Source organism: Nothobranchius furzeri, chromosome 14, assembly GCF_043380555.1.
Source record: "Nothobranchius furzeri strain GRZ-AD chromosome 14, NfurGRZ-RIMD1, whole genome shotgun sequence".
Classification (NCBI taxonomy): domain Eukaryota; kingdom Metazoa; phylum Chordata; class Actinopteri; order Cyprinodontiformes; family Nothobranchiidae; genus Nothobranchius; species Nothobranchius furzeri.
Window position 1 is genome coordinate 42,500,654 of NC_091754.1, and position 24,521 is coordinate 42,525,174.

General features: G+C 43.6%; 2 protein-coding genes across 2 annotated transcripts in view; one reads left to right on the forward strand and one right to left on the reverse strand.

Annotated features, from left to right (window-relative positions):
* The first annotated feature begins 303 nt into the window (after positions 1-303).
* LOC107396079 (zona pellucida sperm-binding protein 3) overlaps positions 304-24,521 on the forward strand; it is a 36,160-nt gene continuing 11,942 nt past the window's right edge. The window contains exon 1 of the mRNA XM_070544130.1: positions 304-414. The gene's annotated coding sequence lies outside the window, so the exon portion shown is untranslated. The remainder of the gene's footprint in view (positions 415-24,521) is intronic.
* Positions 15,882-19,426, reverse strand: LOC129154332 (putative leucine-rich repeat-containing protein DDB_G0290503). Its single transcript, XM_070544393.1, has 2 exons — positions 16,471-19,426; positions 15,882-16,285 (listed from the first exon to the last, which is right to left on the reverse strand). The coding sequence occupies exons 1-2, from the start codon at positions 19,424-19,426 to the stop codon at positions 15,882-15,884; spliced, it is 3,360 nt and encodes a 1,119-aa protein (XP_070400494.1).

The window sequence follows — 24,521 nt, forward strand, 5'->3', positions numbered from 1 at the left end:
TTAGATTGGTTTGAATTTCCTATCTATGTGTTTCTTTTATTGTAAGTGTGTGTGTGTGTGTGTGTGTGTGTGGTGGTGGTGGGGGGGGGGGGGGTCCTATTTTTTCAGCAGGAAATCACTCTAACATAGTCTGGAGGAGTTTTAATTTCCATAAAATAAACAGCAAGAAAGTCAGAGAGGCCTTGTTCCCGTTTACATGTTGTTCCCAAATAAGGAAGAGCAGAGAGAGGAGGAATCTGGAACAGAAGCGTTGCAGCTCGCTGCATGGACTAACCACATACTAAAGCTGGACTACAAACTTTCAAGGCTGCGGGTTTTAGCGTGTTGTTCTCCTCGTTCTTCATACTGATGTAGAGCACAAGTTAAATCTGCATCTACTCAAGATAATTCATCATGTCAAATGAAATATACTCCGTGAGTAAAACTGTAATGTTTTTCTGCTGACACCACAGCTCACATTCTAGATCACATGTCTACAGCTGAGTATAAAAAGAGTCGTGCTCACCACAAATTTATTATAACACTTTAGAAGTGGCAATTATTTATCTTTTTTTTAAATGGAAAATGCTGGATACCTTAAAGATCAAGTTCACAGAGAAACCGTTTTTACTTGTTCGTCTTTAAATATGACCGGTCACTCTGAGATTCACATGCAGGCTAAACGTGAAAATAGTGTTCTGTTAATATTTCCTGCAGTAGCCTCTGAAAGAAATGCCTGGGTTAGAAAGTTCAGTCAGTCCTACGTCACGTCGAATTCATGGACTCACCCATCTTGACTCGTGATGGTAAAGGCTGTTGTTGTTTTCCATGAGTAGGAGCGACAGGAGGGTGTGTGCATGTTTCACTCCCTCCACTGTCTGTGTTTGTGTGTGTGTGTGTGTGTGTGTGTGTGTGTGTGTGTGTGTGTGTGTGTGTGTGTGTGTGTGTGTGTGTGTGTGTGTGTGTGTGTGTGTGTGTGTGTGTGTGTGTGCTTCAGCACTGGAGCTGGATTCAAGAATCTAGTTAAGTATCATAGGAAGTGGGAGGTAACATGTGCCTATAATCCCGATTCGGTACATATCTTAGATAGGTGCCTTTTAATTTCAGACTTTCCATCATTTTCAATATACTGAAGGAACAAAGCGGGAAAAAGGTTTTCTTTAGTGTAAATGAGTACAGCTTTAATAACATTTAAAGATGGATAACACAAATATGTTAACCCTCTCAGGCTCAAAATAAGTTTTGATAAAAGGACGAACAACTAAGTCCTTCAGGGGTACTTCTGAGTTAAAACATGCTCATGAAATACGTGTGTGGAGTAACCAGGTAGGTAGGCTTTAACGTTGCTAATCTGCAACGCCTGCCTCCAGAGGGTTAAGATAATTTATCAGTAAAATCTGGCTCTGTTCCATCTGTTTTCAAACATCCAGTTGTTGAACCCATCCTTAAAAAAACATGTCTGGACTAATCTCAGCCTAAAAATTACAGACCCTTTTTTAAATGACCCTTTATCTCTAAAATATTGGAAAAGGTTGTGGCAGATCAGCTGATTACTTTTCTGGAACTACACAATGGCTTTGATAAATTCCAGTCTGGTTTTGGTCAAAAGCATTCAACAGAAACAGCTTTGCTTAAAGTTTCCAGGGACATCATGATGGCTGCCAGAGGTGGAAAATAACGAATTACATTTACTCACGTTACTGTAATTGAGTAGCTTTTATGTATATTTATACTTTTTAAGTCGTTTTTAAAATGTGTACTTTTACTTGAGTACGTTTTTAAAAAAGAATTGTAATTCGCTACATTTTAAATCATATCCGTTACTGAGTAAAAATAAATTATAGGCTTAATAAATTAAAAGTATTACGTGCGTGTGTGTGTTAGCATTAGCATTAGCAGAGATCTTTTCTCTATGGTTCCTGTAGAAAAAGCAGCTGTCCCCTCTCACCTTCACTGATATTAATGGGCTCATCACGCCCATACTTTTTATTTATTAACTGCTAACAGCCACAGTAAAGAGGTGTGTAACTGCACAAGTTGGTGTGTAAAGGGTTCAGCCATTTAACGCGGTGGCTTTTTTAGCAGACGTGGCGGTTTCTTCCCTGTTTTTTTATTTCTAGACAAAGCAGTTTGTTAATGATGATGATGGCAGCAAGTTTTGGAAGTGACCTTAAAAAAAGAATTTTTAAAAGACAAACAAGGCCCAGTATAAAACAAAACTCAGTAAATGAATGTGAAAGCCAGACTTGTGATAAACAGAATAAATCATATGAAGATTTAGGTTTTATTCCACACTGTAATTAAACAAAGGAAGAAAAGAACAATAACCCTCTGCCGATGTGTTTTCTCACATCCTTAATAAGTTACGAGTGAAATCTGATTATTTCCTTGAGTGACCTCTGGTACACGGACAGAGATGGGTTTACCTTTTTTTTTGCCCCGTGTTGGGGGGAGTCTGCCGAGAGGCCCACTTTCTGTGTGAACTCTGCCCTGGAGAATCCACTCCCTGATCACCTTGTTGCTTTGCCCATTTTTGGTCTGATAGTGACCTCATCTCACTCACACCTCTTGTCAACTGTTCACTCATCAGTACGGTCGTGAGCTTGTGTTTGTCTCCAGTAGTCTTCAGACTGGAGGTGTCATGTGCTGGGGTGAGTGCTCCTCTCATTTCTGTTCCATCTATAGCAGTGTCCCAATTGATCATGCGCCCTGGCTACTTGGCCAAGGGGATGTCCCTTTGGCTGACTGGCTAGCACGCATGACTCTCACCCGGGAGTCTGGGGATCGAATCCCACCCGGACTCTCGTTTCTCCACCTTGCCACATTTGGCGTTGTCGGCAGGATCCATGTAGTACTGTCAAGTAGGTCCATGGATGTGAAGTTTGTGGCACCATGCGCGGGAGCACGAGGATATGCTTGTGGAAAGAGGGGGGAAGATGTAGCAGTGTGAGCGTCCAGTCACAGTGTCCCGATTGATCATGCCCCTGGCTACTTTGCCAAGGAGATGTCCCTTTGGCTGACTGGTTAGCGCGCATGACTCTCACCCGGGAGTCTGGGGATCGAATCCCACCCATGCCCTCGTTTCTCCACCTTGCCACAATGTGGCAAGGTGACATCCCCTTGGCCAAGTAGCCAGGGCGCATGATCAATCCGGACACTGTGACAGGACGCTCATACTGTCACATTTGGATGGGTCAGGCAGAGGCGGGTGGTTGGTAGCAGAGGAGGAACCAGGGCAGGTGGACAATGGAGAGCGGGTGGCCAGGGGAGGTGAGCATCGTTGAGGCAGACACACTTCAGGCAGGCGTGAACTGAGACGAGGATCCAGGGCAGATACTGCTATTGTCCCCAGCAATTTTTAAACCCCACTCAAGTGTATGGTTATTGTCCCCAGCAATTCTGAAAACAAACTGACGCCTTTGGACACTACAACACCTCCGACGTGAAACAGTGGTGGCATCTGATGGCCGGTGATATCTGAATTCAAAGGGAGCTGCGACTTGTTGAGATTCGAGGAGCCACTTCATCATCATCACCAATCTGGCTGCCTCTTCTCCGTACCGCTCAAGAGCTGCCGGGATACAAGGGTATCGTAGACTTACACACTGGTGTCACACTGGCGTCAGCCTACACGTCATATTGGCACCACTGTGTCAGATTGACCTGTATGAAGAAGTTTGGCCTGTACGTTAAATGTCAACTTCTGGTTATTTTGGTGAAACACTTGGCCATTTGGTACGCTACAAGGGTATATCCTTCCTGTTTGCTCATAAACTGTTGGGTTGATGGATAAGCAGGTATAGATAATGGATGAATTACATGGAAATGAAGGACACGCATGAATAGAAAAAGTGTTTGCATTTCAAAATATGACACCAGTCACTATTACTGCTTTGGGAGTTCTAATGTGAACATTAATTATTTAGTATATGAATCAGACACACCAGATTTCCATGGTGGCTCCAAAGATGGTGACATTTATGTCAGTAAATCAACTTAAAAGGTAAAGTTAACATATGAGCTAGACTCATGCCATGCAACATTAGATATTTCAGCCTTTATCTGTTATAATTTTGATGATTGTGGCTTACAGCTGATGAAGACCCAATATTACAATGTTACATGAGATCAATACAAGAAAGATTTAAGGTAGAGAAATGTCGGATATCTGAAAAAGCATAATCATGCATGTAGTACTTGGCTTAAGTCCCTTTTTATTGAAATAAACTGTTGCACAATAATGAAATTATAGTGTTTCCCCTGAAATCTTATCAGATATTTCCTCTTGTGTGTGGTGTGTTAAGTGTGCTCGTATCATAAATAAGATCTTTCACGTTGGATTGTCTTGGTCTGTGTGCTGCCTGTTGAATGTTGTGTGTATGAGAAAGCAAGTGTGGAAGTATTGCTGCAGACCACACACTGTAGGACCAAAACTGGTATGCCCGTGATTTTACATCGCCACATGTGAAGTCTCATGGGTGAAAGGCTGGTTGTGTTGTAAAGCGCCTTGGGTGGTCTAGGACTGTAGAACAGACCATAGGTATTCACACTAGTGGCCCACTGGAGGTCACTTTGTAAGGCTCTGGCATGACTCACTCTGTTCTTGCTTGCCTGATGAACCTGGTAGAAGAACATCTGTCTGCTCTCCTAGAGGGGCTGCCTATCTTCTGGAACTTCTTTCATTTTCTTGGGACCGTGTTGTGAGACACAGCAAACCTTCTGTCTGTGGGCCATCCTGGTGGAGCAGGCCTGCCTGTGCAACCTCTGTAGGCCTTCTCCTCGTGCTACCAGCAGTGACACCAACACATGCTCGACTTCTGAAAACAGTGAGAAAAAAACACAAAGAGGGAAAAATGATCTGTGGCCTTCAGCTGGAAAAACCATTCATTTTTTTGGGGTCGACCCATTTTTGCGCTTTTAGTGCGCTTGCTATTAACTTAATTATCTCATTGATTACCTCTCTGACCAGATCAACGTACGTTTTTCTAACTTGATGTTAAGCTTGGATTCATAAGTGTTCTTTATCCGTTTTAGCTGTGTTTTTAGTCATGCGATCTAGGTGGAGAACTTCATGTTTTTACAGCTTCAGGTCCAATCTTGCAGTCAAAGCATCTGACAGCAGATGGACAGCAGGCAGTGATTTGTCTCAGATATCAACACTTTCATTTCTCCCCGGCTACAATTTCCCCCGAGTTTCTCTATCATTGGAACAAGCTGGCGTTACTGACGGAAGAACATTAATATCCCTGCCTGTGTGAGTGACAGCTGAAGGGAGACCTGGGTGTCAGGACTCAGGTTTACACCTGAATGACATTTCTATCAAAAGTCTGTTCCTGGTGAGGAGCTGTCCCATTCAGCTCCAGTTCCTTCAAGACTGCTGCAGTCATCACAACATTGCACTCTCCTCTGAAAACACCGTCCACACCATGGTTTACTGGATCAGAGATCATTCTCTTCCACTTTAGGATATATTGTCTCCTAATCACAAAATCACCAGGGGTGGAAAAAACTCAAATAAAACCATCTAGTCAGAAGAAGTTTTGGCTTTAGGAACACATAAAACAACATCACTGTAAACCCAAAAGTTCAAAATAATCAAATATATTGAGTAGATTAAACTCATAATTTAAAAAAAAAGTTTTTAGAACTCAAATGTGTTGAGCTTGTTCAACCTTTTCCTTGTTTTAAATGTTTTAATTAAACTGAACTATTTCTTTTTTAAGTAACCATAACTTAAATTAATCAATAAAGGACAACTTAACTTTAATGAGTAATATTAACCAAAAAATGACTGATTTATTATTTTATGTTTCTACATTATTCCATTCATCTTTATGTCAACCCTAAAGTGTGTCTGATAAATTGACTTGTATATTATTTTAAATATTTGTGGATTTACAAGAAAAACAACCACAAACTAGCAATGTTGTTGGATTTCAGGAACAATAAACAACTGGTGGGGGAGGTGCATTGTGGGTAGTCATGTTTTCAGTTATTTTTGCTCTATTTTGGGGTGTTTATGCATGTTCATTGTGGAGGATTGTTGTTCTCAGTTATTATTTCATTCAGTGTTGCAGATGTGGTGTTACTTTTTGTATCATGTTGGCACCATAATTGAGGAGGTTGGTCAAAGTAATGCTGTACGGCTGTGCTGTCCCATTGTTAATAATACAGTGGTTGTTCACACCAGATGCTCTTGACTTTGAGTGTTCCACTTTCATTTGGGCTGTTAGCATTTATGGGTGAGTGAGTCATGATCTGGTGTTAGTTACTGCCTTCACCAGCCTGCCACATTGTCATTTCTAAGTAAATTCAACGTATTTGGGTTAGGGTTTATTAGGTCCATTTAGAGTTCATATAAGTTATAATATTTAAGTTATTAAAAACATGTAATAAAGTTCAAATAAAATAAAATATGCAAGTTTAGTGAAATTAACCCCCAGAAACCCAAATTTAGAAAACAACTGCAAAATCTTTTTTTAACCTTTCACATGTTGTTCTAGGAGGCCAGATAAACGGGCCTATTAACACATTTTAACAGCCAATAGTGTTGCAGAACTGAACAATAGGACCTATTAGCAATGTAAATGTGGTTTTAAAAAGAAAAAAAAATGGGGAAGGTTTATTTTTGTAGACTTAAATCTGATGTTGTAATATTACAACCGTGGGTCTCTTGGGGTTAAAGGCCCAATGTGTGATATTTCATCTTATAAGTTATCAAATTTCTTGTATCACATTCTCAAATTTGTTTTTTTTTATGATAATTCAAACAAGCATTTATTCTAAGCATTATTATTAGCTTTATATTTTAATATTTTAGACAAAAGAAGCAGACCGGTGCTCCATATGGCATGCGCCATCTTAAAATACAGTGACCTTTTAGGGACATACAACATATTAAGCTTCGCATTTGATGTTTGCGTTTTTAAATGATGTAACCTCAAAGAAACAGCAGGGGGTAGAAGTGCGCCTTGTAAGCATGCAGTCTGACAAAGTAACTAAGAAGAAGAAGAAACTAGCCACACCGTACTTCTAGCGATGGAGGATCACACATATTCTACAAGCAAACTTGAGAAACGGGATAGTTTGAAAGCGCTTGAAAGCGCCGATCTTCTAGACTTTATTGCAGCTCTGCCTCTTCCTCTTGTGCGTGGAACGTTGCGGCTGGTTTGAGCAAATTCGGCTCCTTCATCTTGGGATGCTTGCCCTGCTTCTGTCGCATGTCTAACACCTCTGCCTCTCTGTGCGCTGGCACACGTCTGTCCTCTCCCTCTTCCTCTCCCTCTTCCTCTCCCTCGTCCTCTGTCTGTCTTCACTGATGAACCATCGGATGATATCTGACTCTGTTTACGGAGAGAAAACAATTACAGACTACACTACCTTGTATATTTCCAAAATGGCAAATAGAAATATAACATTTCTCAAATAAAATGAACAAAATATTGTCATTTTTTGTAGTCAGAAGTCATCACTAACTAGCTGCCGTTTGCTATTAGCAAACATAACTGACATTAAAAAGTTTTTCTTATTCAAAACCTATTTAGATTAAATTAATAAAATAAGTTAGATGAAAACAACTAACCTGTTCGCTGACTTGAAAGCTGGAATTAGATGATGACATGCTGCCGTTTACAGCAACACGATTTTGTATTGTATTTGTTATATTTGTTAATAAAGTTTTAAATAATGATTACAAAAACCCTTTTTGATCCTCGGGGGCTCCAATAGCTGCAATACCGACTCTAAACTGCGTGGTGCTAAAGAGTCGGATCTTTTTACTATGATTTCTGTGAATTTCACACACGGGGCCTTTAAACTTTGTAAGTTGCTTAAGTACCAAGTTACAGGTAGTTAAATGCTTTGATTTTATTCAGGTCATATTTTGTAAGTCATGGTTAACTTATAGTTTTTAGATAAGTTAACTTAACAATTATTAGGTAATCAGTTTCCTTATAAATTTTTAGTTCAGTGAACTTATTCGGGGTTACAGTGAGGGGAAGGACTCAAAAGTCAACAGGTTCTTAAAGAACATGCAAGATGATCCATCAGAGAATGAGTGCATGGTGCCTGACTTCCTGGCTGTAGCTGCAGGTGGATTCACAAATACAGACCGTGTCAAAGGACACAGCTGCTGGAGAGCTTCTGAAGAGATTACAGACTTGTACCCGGTAGAGGGTGTCTCTTCTGACCTCCAAGAGAGATGAACATACAGATTTTATCTTTTATCTTCCTAACCTGAAAAACTCTCAGGGCACTTCAGCAGAGCCTTCCTGCCCTTGAAAAAAAGCTTCCAGCACCACCTTGGATGCTTGGAGAAAAGGCCGCTGCACGCCTGCAGAGCACAGGCAGCTCCGCTCGTAATTGGATCCAGCTCTTCCTCTGCCCCCCCCCGCCCTGCCACCCTGCAATATCTCCATCACTTCTCTCTGTCCTCGCCGCTGGAGGTGTCATCATCAGTGCTCTAATAAGGCAAAGGCTGTGAACGCCTTCAGCAAGTCATTCTTCACAGTAATGACTTCCCACGCAGCTCCTGATGTACGGGACGTGTTGTATCTGCATGCACAGAGCAGGATGATCGCAGGAGGTCTGAGGTCATCAAGAACCAGAGAAAAAGAAGGGAACTGTGAAGTTTTCTGGTTCAAAATGAAAAGAAGAAGAGTTTTATAGGATTTCACAGGTGAGTTACAGACCATTAAATCCAACTGTCTGATTTTCACTTCAGCTGGAAAGCACCTACACTGATAGTGTCATTTAAAAGTTCTGTTTCTGTATTAAACGTCTACCTACATGTAATAATTTACATGGTTTCAACAGAGATGTCTGTAATTTAAAAGATAGAGAAGTTCCAACAGCTCGCTCCCCTTTATTGTGTATTGTCAAACCTCTCAGTGCATGTGCCAACATGTTGGCCCACCTATTTCCATGTCCATACATATCTTTTTCTTTTCACACTTTTCTTCACACATAATAGCACGGATGGTTGAGGAAGCACATTTTTTGAAAATTCTATGAATGAATACATGACTATTCCTGTAATGTTTGTTGTGTTTAAAGGGATACTAGGTAGTTTTGCTTGCTTTTAGCACCCCCTAGTGTCCGTTTGTAGAAGCAAAACCAAAACCTATCTCCTCGCTGTGCGTTCGACTTTTTAACACCTTAATCTAACCTCTCCCAGCGTTCCTAAGTGTCTACAGGGATGATTCATAGCTAAATTAAACAAATCGGCTGTGTTCATGATCTCAAACACGCAGGAAACGTGCTGAAGCCAGAGAGCAGTGCCAGGTAGGTCAGCTCAGTTGGACAATTAATGTCCATAGGCTTGAATTAAACGTTTCTGATTCCAAATGGGAGGTTACCTCTACCGCCATTTTGAGCGTGTCACAAGTCCCGCCACACCCAGAAAATCTAAAAATGGGAAAAGTGGTGGAGCTGATATAGTTGTAACAAATGAACCAATTTGGCTTCTTAGCTAACCCAAGAAGCTACAAAGGGGCTCCGGGGACCAGCGTAGCCCACCCGCATAGCTGATTCTGTGCGAGACTGTATTCATGCCGGTTGGCTGTGGAGATCTAATATGGACCAGAACTGTTACTAAGACTGCTGCAATCGTAGCCGGGTGCTGTAGCCTTTTACATCAGCTCTTGCTCCACAGTCGGAGATCAGCGGGACATTAGCTACATGCTAACCCGAGTTTTTCGGTTAAATTACATGAAATGTTTAAACATTCAACCAGCAAAACGAAGTACAGAAATATAATTTTACTTACTGATAAAAACAAGCAGAAACTGCTTGGATGACCTGTTAGTGCGGTCAATAACCACAGCTTTCCCTCTGTGTCCAAATAATTCCATCATTAACATCCAAACACGAACACACAGACGAAACTAAAGTTCAGAGAGCCAAAATGGCCGCACATCTATTAACGTGAGGCCAAGGTCTTCCTCCAGCTAAGCTGAAGTCACGTGGCTCTGATGCTCATTAATTATTCAGACATTTAAGCATTAAATTACACTTAAGCAGAAGAGTTACAAAAATGTTTACCCCCTCAGAGTTGTCATGAATGTAAACTAGATCTATTAAACCTAAAATTGTCATGGTGGGTGGCAATTTCTTGATCCACGAGATGCAGAATCAATTCTCTGAAACAGGTAAGTGTAAAAAGGTTTTATTTTTAAACGAGGAACTAAGAGGAGTAACGGGAACAGAAGCAGCTCTGCGGTGGTAGCAGGATTCCAGGGCGAGATTTGTTTTCCGGTAGAGACAAACTGTATGGGGAGGGGTTGGTCTGGCCCGGGTGAGCTGCGGAGATCCAGAAGGCGATGAAAACTGCTTATCCAGAGATGAGGTAGGAGCGGAGGTAGATGAGGGCAGGTGAGCGGCTGAGAGCGGGCGGCCAGGGGAGGAGACAGCATGATCTGGGTTGCAGGAGTCCAATCTGGTTATGGAGATGGTGGAATGTGGAGCGGGGAAGAGTAGTCAGGGCTTTTCTGGCAGCAGGTTATCCAGCAAAATTCACAGGAGCTAGTAAGTACACAGGAACTAGCAAAAACACAGGATCAAGACAGGTTAGAGGCTAGAGCTACCCAAACAGAGTGGCGTGGTGTAGTGTTACACTGCTCCTTAAATCCCCTGGGCCTTGATGACAGGATCAGCTGCAGCTGGTAGTTCTCAGACACGCCCACCTGCAGACAAGGCTCAGAGAAAACAGGATTACTGGCAGGCAGCTCACCACGGACCATGACAAAAATGTTTTTTGAACTAGGCTGTAAACATGTTTATTTCTGCTGTGAAACGGACATTTTTAACATGGGAGTCAATAAGGATTTGCTCACTTCTGCTGCCACCCCCTAGAGGATGAGTGTGGAACTGCAGTTTATGCCACTTCCTTGTTGGCTTCAATTTCCTTGCAGAATTATGGGGGCTTGGTCCAAACAGACCGGCAACTGGGAAGTTGCACATGCGACATCCTGAACACAGGCAGCGATAGGGTCTGGGTGGCTTTTCATTAACCCAGTAAAGGGTCATTTTAGTACGTACTGGCTCTAGAAAAGAACAAGTTGCTAAGTATCCCTTTAAATCAAATAAAAATGGATCCCCAAAGGCACAGAAATTGGATTGAAAAGATTTGGACGGGGGGGACTAAATAATGAACTGGTCTTTAGTGTTGAAATAAAACGTTTGCTTTTGAATTGTGGTTGGAAAAAATAAACAGAAAAAAAAACATTCTCAGAAGCATTTAGAACACTTTGCTGATGAGCAGTGGGACAAAACACCTGTCAACAGGTGCAGAAGTGAGAATGAGAGTCACAGAGAACACCTGACTGCACAACTCAGCTTTAAATAAGACTTGATGCTTTAATTAGAGAGCCTCGGCCTTCTCAGTTTCAGTAAAGAAATGATCATTTGTCCTGATAGCTGTGATGAATAATGTATACCACTGCCTTTAAACTCGACCCCTTTTGCCTTTTTAACTCTTAATAATCTTTTGGTTTATTTGTGTTCCTGGAACTTCACTCCAGTCTCCTTTCGAGATTTCATTTGTCACCAAGATATCAGCCTAGAGGAGGAGCAGGGAGGTGAGGTGATGCTTTAGCAGCCAAGACCAATCCATTTGCTCCAACCTGCTGAAGTAAAGGCAGGATGAGCGACACATGAATAGGAGACATGGAGCTGGTACCCTGCATTCTCATCCAACCTTCATATCGCAGAGCAGAATAATGGCTGATATTTCTGCTGCTGGAGTCAGAGAATGTTTTTTAATCCAACTGTGAGGTTCAATGTAGCAGTTGGTTGTAATAACAATTGTAACTGTAGTACAAACGTGTTTATTTTACAAGATTAACATGTAAGGGTCCATCTAAAGTTGATGTTATGTGCATTTGTATATTTTCTGAGGTAAATTGAACTCACCATAACGTCCATGTGTGCCATGGCCGTGTTTGTGTTCAAAGCTTGTTTGTAGATTTGCTGTAACAGCTTTAAAAGAGGAATATAATTTCTAAAATCAAAACAACAAAAAAATTGCACAATTTATGAAGGTTTATTAAAGCGATGCTAAAGAGTTAACACTTTTAGCTATAGCTTTAAAACTGGTTTCAGTGATTTTTCACAAAATCTTTAGCAGCTTCACATTGGACAGCACTCTGTATCCCTCTGCTGACCAGAAACTACGCTTAACGGTTTTCTATGTAAAATTTGAATACATTGTATGTATTTATGTAAAATATATAAATAAGCCCTTGAAAGTGAAAGCTGACCTGTTCTCTAGCGCCACCAGCAGGCCAAACAAAAAGCATCAGACCAAAGTTAAAATAAATGTATCTTGAAAAGTTTTGATACAAATCTTCTCATATTTTCTAACAACATTAATGATCACAAGATTATGAACCTTAACGGGTTTTTGTGATGATATGACCTTTCCTGCAGCGCCATCGTCAGGTCAAACTTTAGAGTTAGTGTATCTTACAAATCTTTCATCCAGATCTTTACTAATTTAGGGTGCACATTCATGATTCTCACAGAATGAACCATAATGATTGATGTTGGTGACCCTGATGTTGGTGACCCCCCTTTTCCCTCTTGTGAACATATTTATTTATTTTCATCTGTTTTTTGTCACATAGTTAGAAAGTCAAACTCTCCCCTCCTCTTTTTTATCTGGGCTTGGGACCAGCAGTGGCAAAGTTAGAGAGTTTTTTTTTTTTGCTTTTATTTTAGTTTATGATTTATTTATTTATTTATTTGCTTTTTATATTTTGTTTTTGTTTTCTGTGTGTTGGGGGATTGCATGTTTTAAAGTTCACCCATCTCTGAAACAGAAAATCATAATGAGAACATCAGGCAGAACATGGAACAGTCTATCCCCACAGTCAAAATTTTAGTTTGCACTACTGTAGACAGGATGTGCAGAGAGTGTGTGCATGCTCCTTGCAGACACATTTCTTGCATTTCAAACAGGTCATGCTAGTCTTAGAGTCATTGAGGGTGGGGCATACCTGGCACCTACCACGCTTCTTGCCTGCTGTTTGTGCCACTGGAGGAATCTGGGTGTTTGTTTCTGTCTGTATGTCTCTCACAACAGCTACAGCAGCCGTTGATGCTCTTGGAAGGCACGGTCTTCTCTCAATCTGAGGTTAAACCCTGGGACGTAATTTTGGGGGGGGACGGGTGGGACATGTCCCCCCCACTTTTTCAAAAGGCAGTTTTGGTCCCCTGCACTTTTTTCCGTCCAAAAACAATGTTACGCTCCATTAAATGGATTTGGTTGAGCACTAGGACCGACACGGAAACCGGTTTCCTATTAGACCCGCCCAAAAGCTAATCTATTGGCTCTGCTGATACTTGCTAACGTATTATTGGCTGTTGCTGCTGTCACTCAAGTTGTAAACAGTCAGCACGTACTCACGTTGTTTTTCTAGTTTGGAGCCGCTAGGGAACACCGGTACTGAGTCACATCGTCAACTAGACGCTGTGTAATATCAGAGCTCAGCTCAGCTTCCATTACATAACATTTGAATAAGTGTTCATTTGTGAGTCTTTGGTAGTTAGGCACAGCCAGGAGGCAGCATGTCAAGAAAACGAAAAGTGGATATAAGAGACTTCTTTCAAAGTCAAAACGTAAGTTGGAACATGTGACAGACCTGCATTAAGCTCAGACTCACCTCCTCCTTCACAAACATATTCAAAACTAACTTTTACAAACTCATCTCCTCCACATAACTGACTCCTCAGACACAATGTATTCATATTATTATAATAATTATTGTTTTATTATTATTACTATTATCATCATAATTATTATTACTAGTAGTAGTAGTAGTAGAAGTGTAACTTCAAAACTTTTATCATTTAACTTTATTGTAAACTTATCTATTGCAATGTATATGTTCACATTAAAAAGCTCTGAAAAATGAACAGTATCATCATCGTCAACAGATTTTTTTAAGCTTAATGTCAAAGATGTACACTTTTCATTAGATTTATCTTATTTTTTTCCATTTATTTTTTGTGTGTTTAAATGCAACAACTGTTTAAACACTTTTAAGGGAAAAACATATTTAATATGTTTTTATACACTCAAATGTTAGGGTGATGATCATGTGTAAAACATTAGTTCAGCATGTCCTCTAACACAGCAAATGAACAAACGGCCAGATCTCAGGAGGGACCGTTTATGTATAAATAATTTTTATACTTTTGACTAGGCCTGGGAAAGTAACAAATTTTGCTGGACGATATTTTGTCCAACAAATTGTTGATGATAAACGATATCATTGTCAACATTATCTAGACCAAAATAACCACTAATATAATGTTAATATATCATAATAATGCAAGTAAACCCTTTAAAATGCAACAAATAAACCTTCATTTAACATTGAAATGTCCAGAACCAGAACTTCTAAATGAATAAAAATAACAAACAAAAATTTAATAAAAAAGGAATCTCACTCCCTGTTAGAAAATGTTGCACCAAAAACAAAAAAGACCCAAAAACAATAAATACAATGGCCTATCCATTGTCAACAGCCAAAACTGCACTTCAATAATGATAATAAATAAAAATAATAATAGAGTTGTACATTTTTTAACTTTGATATATATATATATTGAGGATGGAAAAATTATTGAGATGGGCACGTGACGTGTCAAGGGGTCTTTACATAACACCCCCCACCCCAAATCCGCACAAGCCTGCTGTGTCCCCCCCACTTCTGAAATCAAAATTTCGTCCCTGGTTAAACCAGTGCATTACCAAGCTGCTCCAGGAAAATCCTCCTTTGGCTCAGTTTCTCCCCATTCCAGTCTTTATCTCTCTCCACATCACGAATGCATTGTATGCACTCACATCAATGATGTGGAAGAAGATGACAAGGGGCCAACGGGCAGTCATGCGTCGACAACCAACACATTCTCACTCCCAGCGCGCCAAAAACAAACGCTTGGTCAGCTACCCTCCACGTCAGACCCCTGACGCCATAAGTGCCCTTTTTTCGTTACTTATGTGCGAAAAGGGTTTTTCCCTTTCCTAACTGCAGATCCCAGTGCAGCGTTACACTGACGCGATGGGATGTCCGCTGATGCGGCACCGAACCAGCTCGTTTAACCGCACCTAAACCTTAACGTTTCACTATTTACAACCTTCCCCTCTCCCTCATCCTAACCTTAACCCTCTTGCTACCTAAAACGTTACTCTCACTGTGGTCAAGCATTTGTTTCCCATGCATTCTGACTGTGAATTTTCGTATTTGCCGCCCAAGGGGAACGTTAGAACATACCATCTGGCGAGGGGGAGGTTTCAAACACCCTCTACTTTTAACCTCCACCTTGGTAGTTGAAACCTCCCCCTCACGTTGGCTCGGTCCAAACTCGACCAATGATGAGGCGGCTCCTGCCGTTCACTTCATAGAGCCGGCTTTTGGAGCGACCGACACATCAACAACGTGTTCGCTAGCAAGAGGGTTAAGGTTAGGATGGGGTGGGGGGGAGGTTAAATAAGAGGACAAGGTTAGGGTGAGACACAATGAGCTTGTTTGGTGCCCTGGCTGCGGACATCCCATCGCGTCAGTTTTACGCTGCATTGGGATCTGCAGTTAGAAAAGGGAAAAACCCCTTTTCACACATAAGTAACGAAAAAGGGCACTTTTGGTGTCAGGGGTCTGAGGCGGAGGGTGGCTGACCAAGCGTTTGTTTTTGACGCGTTGGGAGTAAGAATGTGTTGCAACAACTGTATGTGGCTGTGATCCGGGGTGGGGGGGTGTCTTGTTTATTTATCTAAACAGGGTCTTTGGGGAGGCAGTGGCTGGTTTAACTTCTCAGATTCATCCTGGACAGTGCTGCCCACTGCCACCAGGAGATGGGATGTCTTCTAATTAGCCTTTTCTGATTTGTCAGCAGGGAGGTTAGTTGCTAGGTTGTTTGTTTTTGTGCTGACGGAGACATCCCGGGGTTACAAATTTCTTGAAATGCCTCCACACAGAAACTTTTTCCTGTTTTTTTGTGTCTGAGTGTGGAGCGTCTCTCTGGGACTCGAGGCTTTCTGCTAAAGAGTCGTTTTCAGCAGGAAGACTCTTGTTTCCTTCTGCAGCGTCCACGTTCTGCTCACTGATCGTTTCGGTTTGCTGATCTGGGTTAAAACGCTCAGTCTTTAGTCTCAAGATCAGATTTTGACTTTCCAGAGTTGTAGTCAGTGACTCGAGTTCAGAGACTTGTTCCTTCAGGATTCCCAACTCTTGCTCGTGCTGCTTTTTGCTTCTAAGCTGATCTAACTGGAGGTTAACGATGACTTTACAGACATTCTTTAGGACTCAAAAGGGAACATTAAATACCGAAAAAACCTATCAAGTTTAGTTTCATTTTCCTCCATCTGTTCTAGTTTGGTCATCAGATCATCATGACCTGCACTGACCACGTCTCTGTTTTGGGCGAGCTCAGTCTCCAAACCAAGTCTGATCTTCTGCTCGTCTCTAAGCTGGTTTTACAGGCTCTCACACAGGCCAGATGTTTCCTGGAGTTGCTGGTACAGCTGGAGTCTGAGCTTCTGTTCGTTGGTGAAACCTGTTTCCAGGTTTTCACAGACGAAAGATTTATCTTGGAGTTGATGTTTGACTCTCTCCAGCTGTTCAGCCAACTCCTGGTGAGAAGCAGCGTTCTCAGCGGTCAGGTTTTCCACGGCCACTCTGAGTTCTGAGTTGCTCTGAGTCAGATCTTTGATCTGCTCTTTAAGATCTGAGTTCTCACAGACTATTGCCCTGTTAGAGTCCAGCTGAGCCTCGTAGCTAACTCTGAGCTGCTTCTCCATGTCCAGACTGCTGCTAAGTTCTTCACAGATGGATATTTTTTCATGGAGCAGCTGTTTAAACTTCTGCAGATCCTCACACATCTGTTCTGATTTAGTTTCTACAGCCTGACCACTTCTCAGCGTCTGACTGAGCTCCAAGTTCTTCTGTTTCAGGTCGTTAATCTCCTTCTTGAGATTTCCGTTCATTGAACTCATTTGATCTTTAGTTTTTTTGAGTTCTTCCTCACAGGTCAGGCGGAGCTCGTTTTCTTTGTTCAAACGTTTCTCTAAACTTTCACAGATTACCTTCTTCTGTTTGAGCTGATGCTTAAAATTATTTTGCTCTTCCAGACGTTTCCTGTCTCTGTTCTTCATATCCGTTTTAACGTTGTCCAGCATCTCAGAGAGGTCACCGTTCCTTTTCTTAAGATCTTTCATTTCCTTCTTATAGTTCTCGTTGACGGTGACTTTATGCTGAGCGGTCTTCTGCTCCTGGACACTAACGAGTCTGAACCGACGTTCTTGATCTAAATCAGTTTGCAGATTTTCGATGAAAACGTTCTTTTCTGAAAGCTGCTCCTTTAAATTCTCCAGCTTGTCAGTCAACTTCTGTTCTACGCTGATTTTCTCATCTTTTTCTCTGCTAAACATCGCTTCTAAGTCCAAATGTCGTTCCTCCAGTTTTTCAAAGTTCTCGATCAGATCGTTTCTCGAGACTCCAGAAAAACGAGACTCGTCTGTCTCACCTTGTAGATCTGAGCAGATTTCTTGTAAATCTTTATTCACGTTTTTCTGCTCCTGTAACTGCTTTTCTAAAGCCACCAGCTTTTGTTGCTGCTGAACCAAACCGTTCTCCATCTCTTTAGTTTGCTCCTTGTAAAGCGCACACTGGTTCTCTGCAGCAATCCTCTTCTCCCTCTCCTGATTGAAACAAGTATTTCTGTTCTGCAGTTTTTCTTTCAAATGATCCACTTGTTTCAAAAGGTCACAGACGACAGATTTATCCTGGAGTTGATGTTTGACTCTCTCCTGCTGATCAGCCAACTCCTGGTGAGATGCAGCATTCTCAGCAGTCAGGTTTTCCACAACCACTCTGAGTTCTGAGTTGCTCTGAGTCAGGTCTTTGATCTCCTTCTTGAGATTTCCGTTCATTGAACTCATTTGATCTTTAGTTTTTTTGAGTTCTTCCTCACAGGTCAGACGGAGCTCGTTTTCTTTGTTCAAACGTTTCTCTAAACTTTCACAGATTAGATTCTTCTGTTTGAGCTGATGTTTAAAATCATTTCGTTCTTCCAGAAGTATCCTCTCTGTGTACTTCATATCCGTTTTAATGTTGTCCAGCAACTCAGAGAGGTACCCGGTTCTTTTCTTAAGATCTTTGATCTCCTTCTTATAGTTCTCGTTGACGGTGACTTTATGCTGGGCGTTCTTCTGCTCCTGGACACTAACGAGTCTGAACCGACGTTCTTGATCTAAATCTGTTTGCAGATTTTTGATGAAAATGTCCTTTTCTGAAAGCTGCTCCTTTAAATTCTCCAGCTTGTCAGTCAACTTCTGTTCTACGCTGATTTTCTCATCTTTTTCTCTGCTAAACATTGCTTCTAAGTCCAAATGTCGTTCCTCCAGTTTTTTAAAGTTCTCGATCAGAACGTCTCTCGAGACTCCAGAAAAACGGGACTCGTCTGTCTCACTTTTTAGATCTGAGCAGATTTCTTGTAAATCTTCATTCACGTTTTTCTGCTCCTGTAACTGCTTTTCTAAAGCCACCAGCTTTTGTTGCTGCTGAACCAAACTGTTCTCCATCTCTTTAGTTTGCTCCTTGTAAAGCACACACTGGTTCTTTGCAGCAAGCCTCTTCTCCTCCTGATTGAAACAAGTATTTATATTCTGCAGGTTTTCTTTCAAATGATCCACTTGTTTCAAAAGGTCATCAATTTGCCTGCTTTTAAAATCAACTAATTCCTGCTGAACCGCCTGAGGTCTAGGGACAACCGTCTCAGATCCAGAGATTTCCAGTTCAGCAGATAAATGAGTCTCATTAAGAAGAGACTCTTTCTCAGCATCAAAGACAGATGTTTGTTCTGGCATCTCAGACTCCATCTCTGTAGTTGTAGACAGTAGATCTGACTTTTCGTTCTCACCATCAGAACTAAAGTCGATGACTAAATCATAATCCACTTCTACGTTGTTGACACATAAGTCGTACCAGGACATGTTTGTGCTGTTCGTCATTTCACCGAAAGTAAGGGGTTGTTGTGGCTTTCTTGGGCGTTTAAAACCAGCTAATTCCCGCTGAACCATCTGAGATCTAGGGACCATCGTCTCAGAATCAGAGTAGACCGTCTCAGATCCAGGGAACTCCATTTCAGCAGGTAATTTAGTCTCATATTGAAGAGACTCTACCTCAGCATCAAAGACGGATTTATGTTCTGTTTCATCAAACATATCATTTTCCATGTCTGACTCATAATCCATTTCTTCTGGGTGTAGACGTGAGTCGTACCACGACACGTTTTCATCAAACATATCATTTTCCATCTCTTCAATTTCTGAGAGTAGTTCTGAGTTTTCACCCTCACTGTCAGAAACAAAGTCCATGTCTGACTCATAATCCATTTCTTCTGGGTGTAGATGTGAGTCGTACCACGACACGTTTCTTCTGTTCATCATTTGAGTGAAAAAAAGGGTTTGGTCAAACTTACTTGGGTGTCTAAAGACAGTGGTGTGTCCTCAGCAGTAGCTCTGAAAAGACTGAAGTGGTGCTGCTGCTGCTGGTGGGCCTTTTATAGTCTCTGAATGTACCAAGTTAAAACCCTCCTTTATGATGTCACACACAGATTCTTCTATTGTGTTTGTTAGTGTTATTATTATTAGTATTAGTATTGTAATTATTGTTATTATTATTAATACTAATAGTTATTATATTAGCATTAATATTAATTTAATATTAATAAAACACTTTCATTAATGGAATCTTACAGATTAAAGGCCTCCTTCATGATGTCACACACAGACTGTTCTATTGTGTCATGGTTCTGCTTTTTCTCTGCGGCTGTGCTCCTGAGTGTTTGCAGGTGAGCAGGTTGGAGAGCCGCAGCTGCAGCTGATTATCATTCAGCCAGGCCAGAGGATATAAGGAGCGGTGTTGCCACACTTCAGTGCCGGTTGATACTCTATTGTTGGGTACTCTAGCTCTCCTTGTTCCTCTTTGACTCTAGTTTCGTGTTTTTCTCCCGTGTGCTCAGTTTTGCTCTCCTTGTCTGCTCCAGTACCAGCCCTGGATTCTTACCCTCAGCTTCCTGCAGTCTGAAGTGGATATATTTCCCAACGCCGCTCAACTCCTCTGGTCTCCCGCTCTCCACCTCTCACCTGTCCTGGATTACTCCTTTGCCTGCTACTCCTCTCCACCAGACCATCTCCAGCCCAGACCTGACTTGCCTCCCTCTCCAGCTCAGACCCACACTTCGTACAGTAAGACTCCACCACCATTACTCCAGTGTTTTCTTGGTTCTCAGTTTTCATTTTTTGCTATCTTCGGTTTTAGAATCAGAACACCCTCCTGGCCCAGTATGGATCTGTTATGGGTTACTCCTCCTGATTGTAATGCGTGTTTTTCTTTCTCTGTGTAGGTTGGCTGTGGCTCTTCCTGCTGTTCCTGCCCCTCTTTGGAGCATCGGGGAATGCCGCAGCTGACTGCAATTTCCTGATTGCCACACCATGTATTTAAGCAGCTGCTTCCTGTGCATGGTGTGGCGTTGTTGTGAAGAGTTTCTGGTGTTTAGAGCATAGCTTTGTTTCGAGTCTGTGGTAGTTTTGTTTTGTATTACCCGTGAAGTCCTTTTCCCACTTATGTGGTGACTTTTTGTTATTAAAAGTAATCAGTATCGGATCTGGTCATCCTGTCTCCTGCATTTGGGTTTATTCCTGTGTACCCTCGCGTGACATTACAACGCCACCATGACCAACCCAGCAGGAGGAATACCAGCTGCCAACGTTCCCTTACCTGGGTCAGATGAGGACGCGGCAAGTGGAGGTGAACTTGCTGTACTGGCTTGGGAGTTACACGGCTGCCTGTCCGGAATGCAACAACTCCATGGACGCCTCTCTAGGCTGGAGCAGGCTCCCACTCCGCAGGCTCCCACTCCGCCTCGTCAGGTCCGCCTGGGTTCCCCCGAGCTCTTCAATGGCACGGCTGTGGACTGCCGGCCGTTCCTCGCCTCCTGCAGGCTGCATTTTGACTTTAACCCCGGTGAGTTCCCCTCTGAAGAAAGTAAAGTAGCCTTCGCCATGAGCTTTTTAACTGGACAAGCTAAGAGGTGGGGCCTGGCGGAGTGGGACCGAGGCTCGGACCTCCGCCGCTCTTTTCGGGAATTCTCTCGCCAGCTGCTCATGGTGTTCGATCCATCCACTCCTCACCGAACTGCTGCTGCTGACTTACTCTGCCTTAGGCAGGGCGGACGTAGCGTCTCTGCCTATGCAGTGGAGTTCCGTACCTTGGCAGCTAACACTCGCTGTCCGGAAGAGGCGCAGATCGAAGTCTTCCTTCGAGGTCTCCCCAGCACTCTGAAGGACGAGCTGGCTGCACGGGAGGTTCCGGAGGATCTGGAGGAGCTAATCGAGCTGGCTACCCGCATCGATCGTCGGAGGATGGAGCGAAGCAGAGAGGAACGCCGTCTACCGGATTTTAAACACGCACCCCTCAGGGCCTTGTCACAGCCTCCCGTTGCTCGTGAGGCTCCGTCTCCTGTGGAACCCATGCAGCTGGGAGTGGGACGGCTCCCCGCATCTGAACGACGGAGACGGATGAGGGAGGGGCTGTGTCTGTACTGTGCTCGTCCCGGTCACCAGGTGCATCACTGTCCGGGAAACAGGGGGGCTCACTAGCGGGGGGGCACCTAGTGAGTCGGTTTTCATCTTCCTCCCCACCCTCTCGACCCCCCGTCAATGTGCTGGTGACCTATGGCCAGATGCAGAATGCTTATGAGACTTTGATTGACTCTGGTTCAGATGGTGATCTGATATCCCAGGAAGTGGTAAGCGCACTTTTTATTCCAGTAATACCCTTATCCCCTGCCTTGCTCATCCGTGCCATAAACGGTTCCATCATCCACAGAGTAACAGCATGCACGGTTCCTATTAAGGTAACTGTTTCTGGAAACCATTCTGAACTTATGGATTTTTATGTAGTGGATTCCCTGAGGCCTCCGGTTATTTTAGGTTTTCCTTGGTTGTGTAAACATTCTCCTCACATTGACTGGTGTTCAGGCCGTGTGCTCTCCTGGAGCTCTTTCTGTTTGCTGAACTGTTTAACGGCTGCTGCTACACGCTCCTCTGTCTCTAACCCTCCTGTTGAACCTCCAGACTTAAGTTCGGTGCCCCCCGAGTATGCAGACTTGGCCGCTGTGTTTTGCAAGGTGCGAGCCAAGGCCCTGCCCCCTCATCGTCCTTATGACTGCGCCATTGACCTCCTGCCTGGAATGCAGCCTCCTAAGGGCCACATCTACCCCCTCGCCATCCCTGAGCGTGCGGCCATGGAGGAGTACCTACAGGAGAGCCTGCAGGCTGGGATCATTCGCCCTTCCTCATCGCCAGCTGGGGCGGGATTCTTCTTTGTGGGCAAGCGGGATGGGGGCTTACGGCCCTGCATTGACTACAGAGGGCTGAATGGTATTACAGTCCGGAACACTTACCCTTTGCCTCTGTTACAGTCTGCTTTTGATCTTCTCAGGGGGCTCAGATCTTCACAAAGCTGGACCTGCGGAGCGCTTACCATTTGGTTCGTATCCGTGAGGGAGATGAGTGGAAGACTGCTTTCAATACTCCCAATGGCCATTTTGAGTATTTGGTCATGCCGTTTGGTCTCACCAATGCGCCCGCAGTTTTCCAATGCCTCATAAATGACGTTCTCAAGGACATGATCAACAAATTTGTGTTTGTTTATTTGGATGATATCTTGATATTTTCCCCAGACCGAGACACTCATGTGCAGCACGTCAGAGCCGTATTGCAGCGTCTTCTCGAGAACCAGCTGTTCTGCAAGGCGGAGAAATGTGAGTTCCACACAACACAAACCAAGTTCCTTGGGCATGTGGTTTCTCCTGGTTCAGTGCAGATGGACGAGGCTAAGGTACAAGCTGTTCTCGATTGGCCTGTCCCCGCGGATCGTAAGCAACTCCAGCGCTTCTTGGGGTTTGCTAACTTCTACAGACGTTTCATCAAAGGGTTCAGTGGCGTGGCTGCACCTCTCCATAAACTCACCTCAGCTCAGGTACGTTTTGTCTGGGACGTTGGAGCCAATAGGGCTTTTACTGAGCTTAAAAGACGTTTCTCTACGGCTCCTATCCTGACACAGCCTGACCCCTCCAAACAGTTTATTGTGGAGGTCGATGCGTCTGAGTCTGGGGTGGGGGCTGTGTTGTCACAGAGAGCGTCTGATAACAAAGTTCATCCCTGCGCGTATTTCTCCTGCAAGCTCAATCCTGCAGAGAGAAACTACTACATAGGGAACAGAGAATTGCTAGCTGTCAAGCTAGCCCTTGATGAATGGCGCCACTGGCTGGAGGGTGCAAGACAGCCTTTTCTGGTGTGGACAGACCACAAGAACCTAGAGTACATTCGCACGGCTAAGCGACTTAATCCACGCCAAGCCCGGTGGGCTCTGTTTTTTGACCGTTTCAACTTCACCCTCTCTTATCGCCCTGGCAGCAAAAACATCAAACCTGACGCCTTGTCCCGACAATATCAGCAGGACTGCAGGTCGACAGAGGTCCCGGGTACCACCACCATCGTTCCTCCTGTCCTGGTACTTGGGGCTAACCGCTGGGCCTTGGAACGTAGGGTCAAGTGTGCAGTGTCAGGCACGGTCCCAATCCCTGATGGATGCCCCCCTAACTGCTTGTTTGTACCTTCGAGTCTACGCCCCGCGGTGCTGAAGTGGGGGCACTCGTCACGCCTGGCTTGCCATCCCGGGATGACAAGGACTGCCTTCCTGGTGGCTCAGCGTTTCTGGTGGCCCACCATGTCCTCTGACATACGAGCTTTCGTCTCCTCGTGCCCTGTGTGTGCCAGTGCTAAAATGCCCAGAACCCCTGCTGCAGGTCTCCTACAGCCTTTACCTATCCCCTCAAGACCATGGTCCCACATAGCCATGGACTTCATCACGGGTCTGCCCCGTTCAAGAGGTAACACTGTCATTCTGACTATCGTGGACAGGTTTTCGAAGTTGGTTCATGCTGTGCCCCTACAGAAACTGCCTTCGGCAAAACAACTGGCCGAGATAGTGGCACGACATGTGTTTCGACTGCACGGGCTTCCTGAGAACATTACCTCTGATCGGGGTCCACAGTTCGTGGCAGCATTCTGGAGGGAATTCTGCAAGCTCCTCGGGATAACGGTCAGTTTAAGTTCTGGTTTCCATCCTCAGACCAACGGGCAAGTGGAGCGGTTTAATCAGGACTTGGAGACCACCCTACGAGCTATGTGCTCTAAGAACCCCCCGACCTGGTCCTCACAGCTCCCTTGGGCAGAATATTCCCATAATTCTCTTGTGAACTCTACCGGTTTCTCCCCTTTTCAGGCTGCCTATGGTTATCAGCCCCCACTTTTCCCCCATCAGGAGAGGTCTGCATCGGCCTCCGGCCCCGCCGCGTTTGTACGACGCTGTCGGCGCACTGGGGTGGATTACCGCTCTCGTCTGGTCCAGAATCAGGAACGGTTCACCGCAGTGGCGAACCGTCGGAGATCAGCCGCACCCGACTACAAG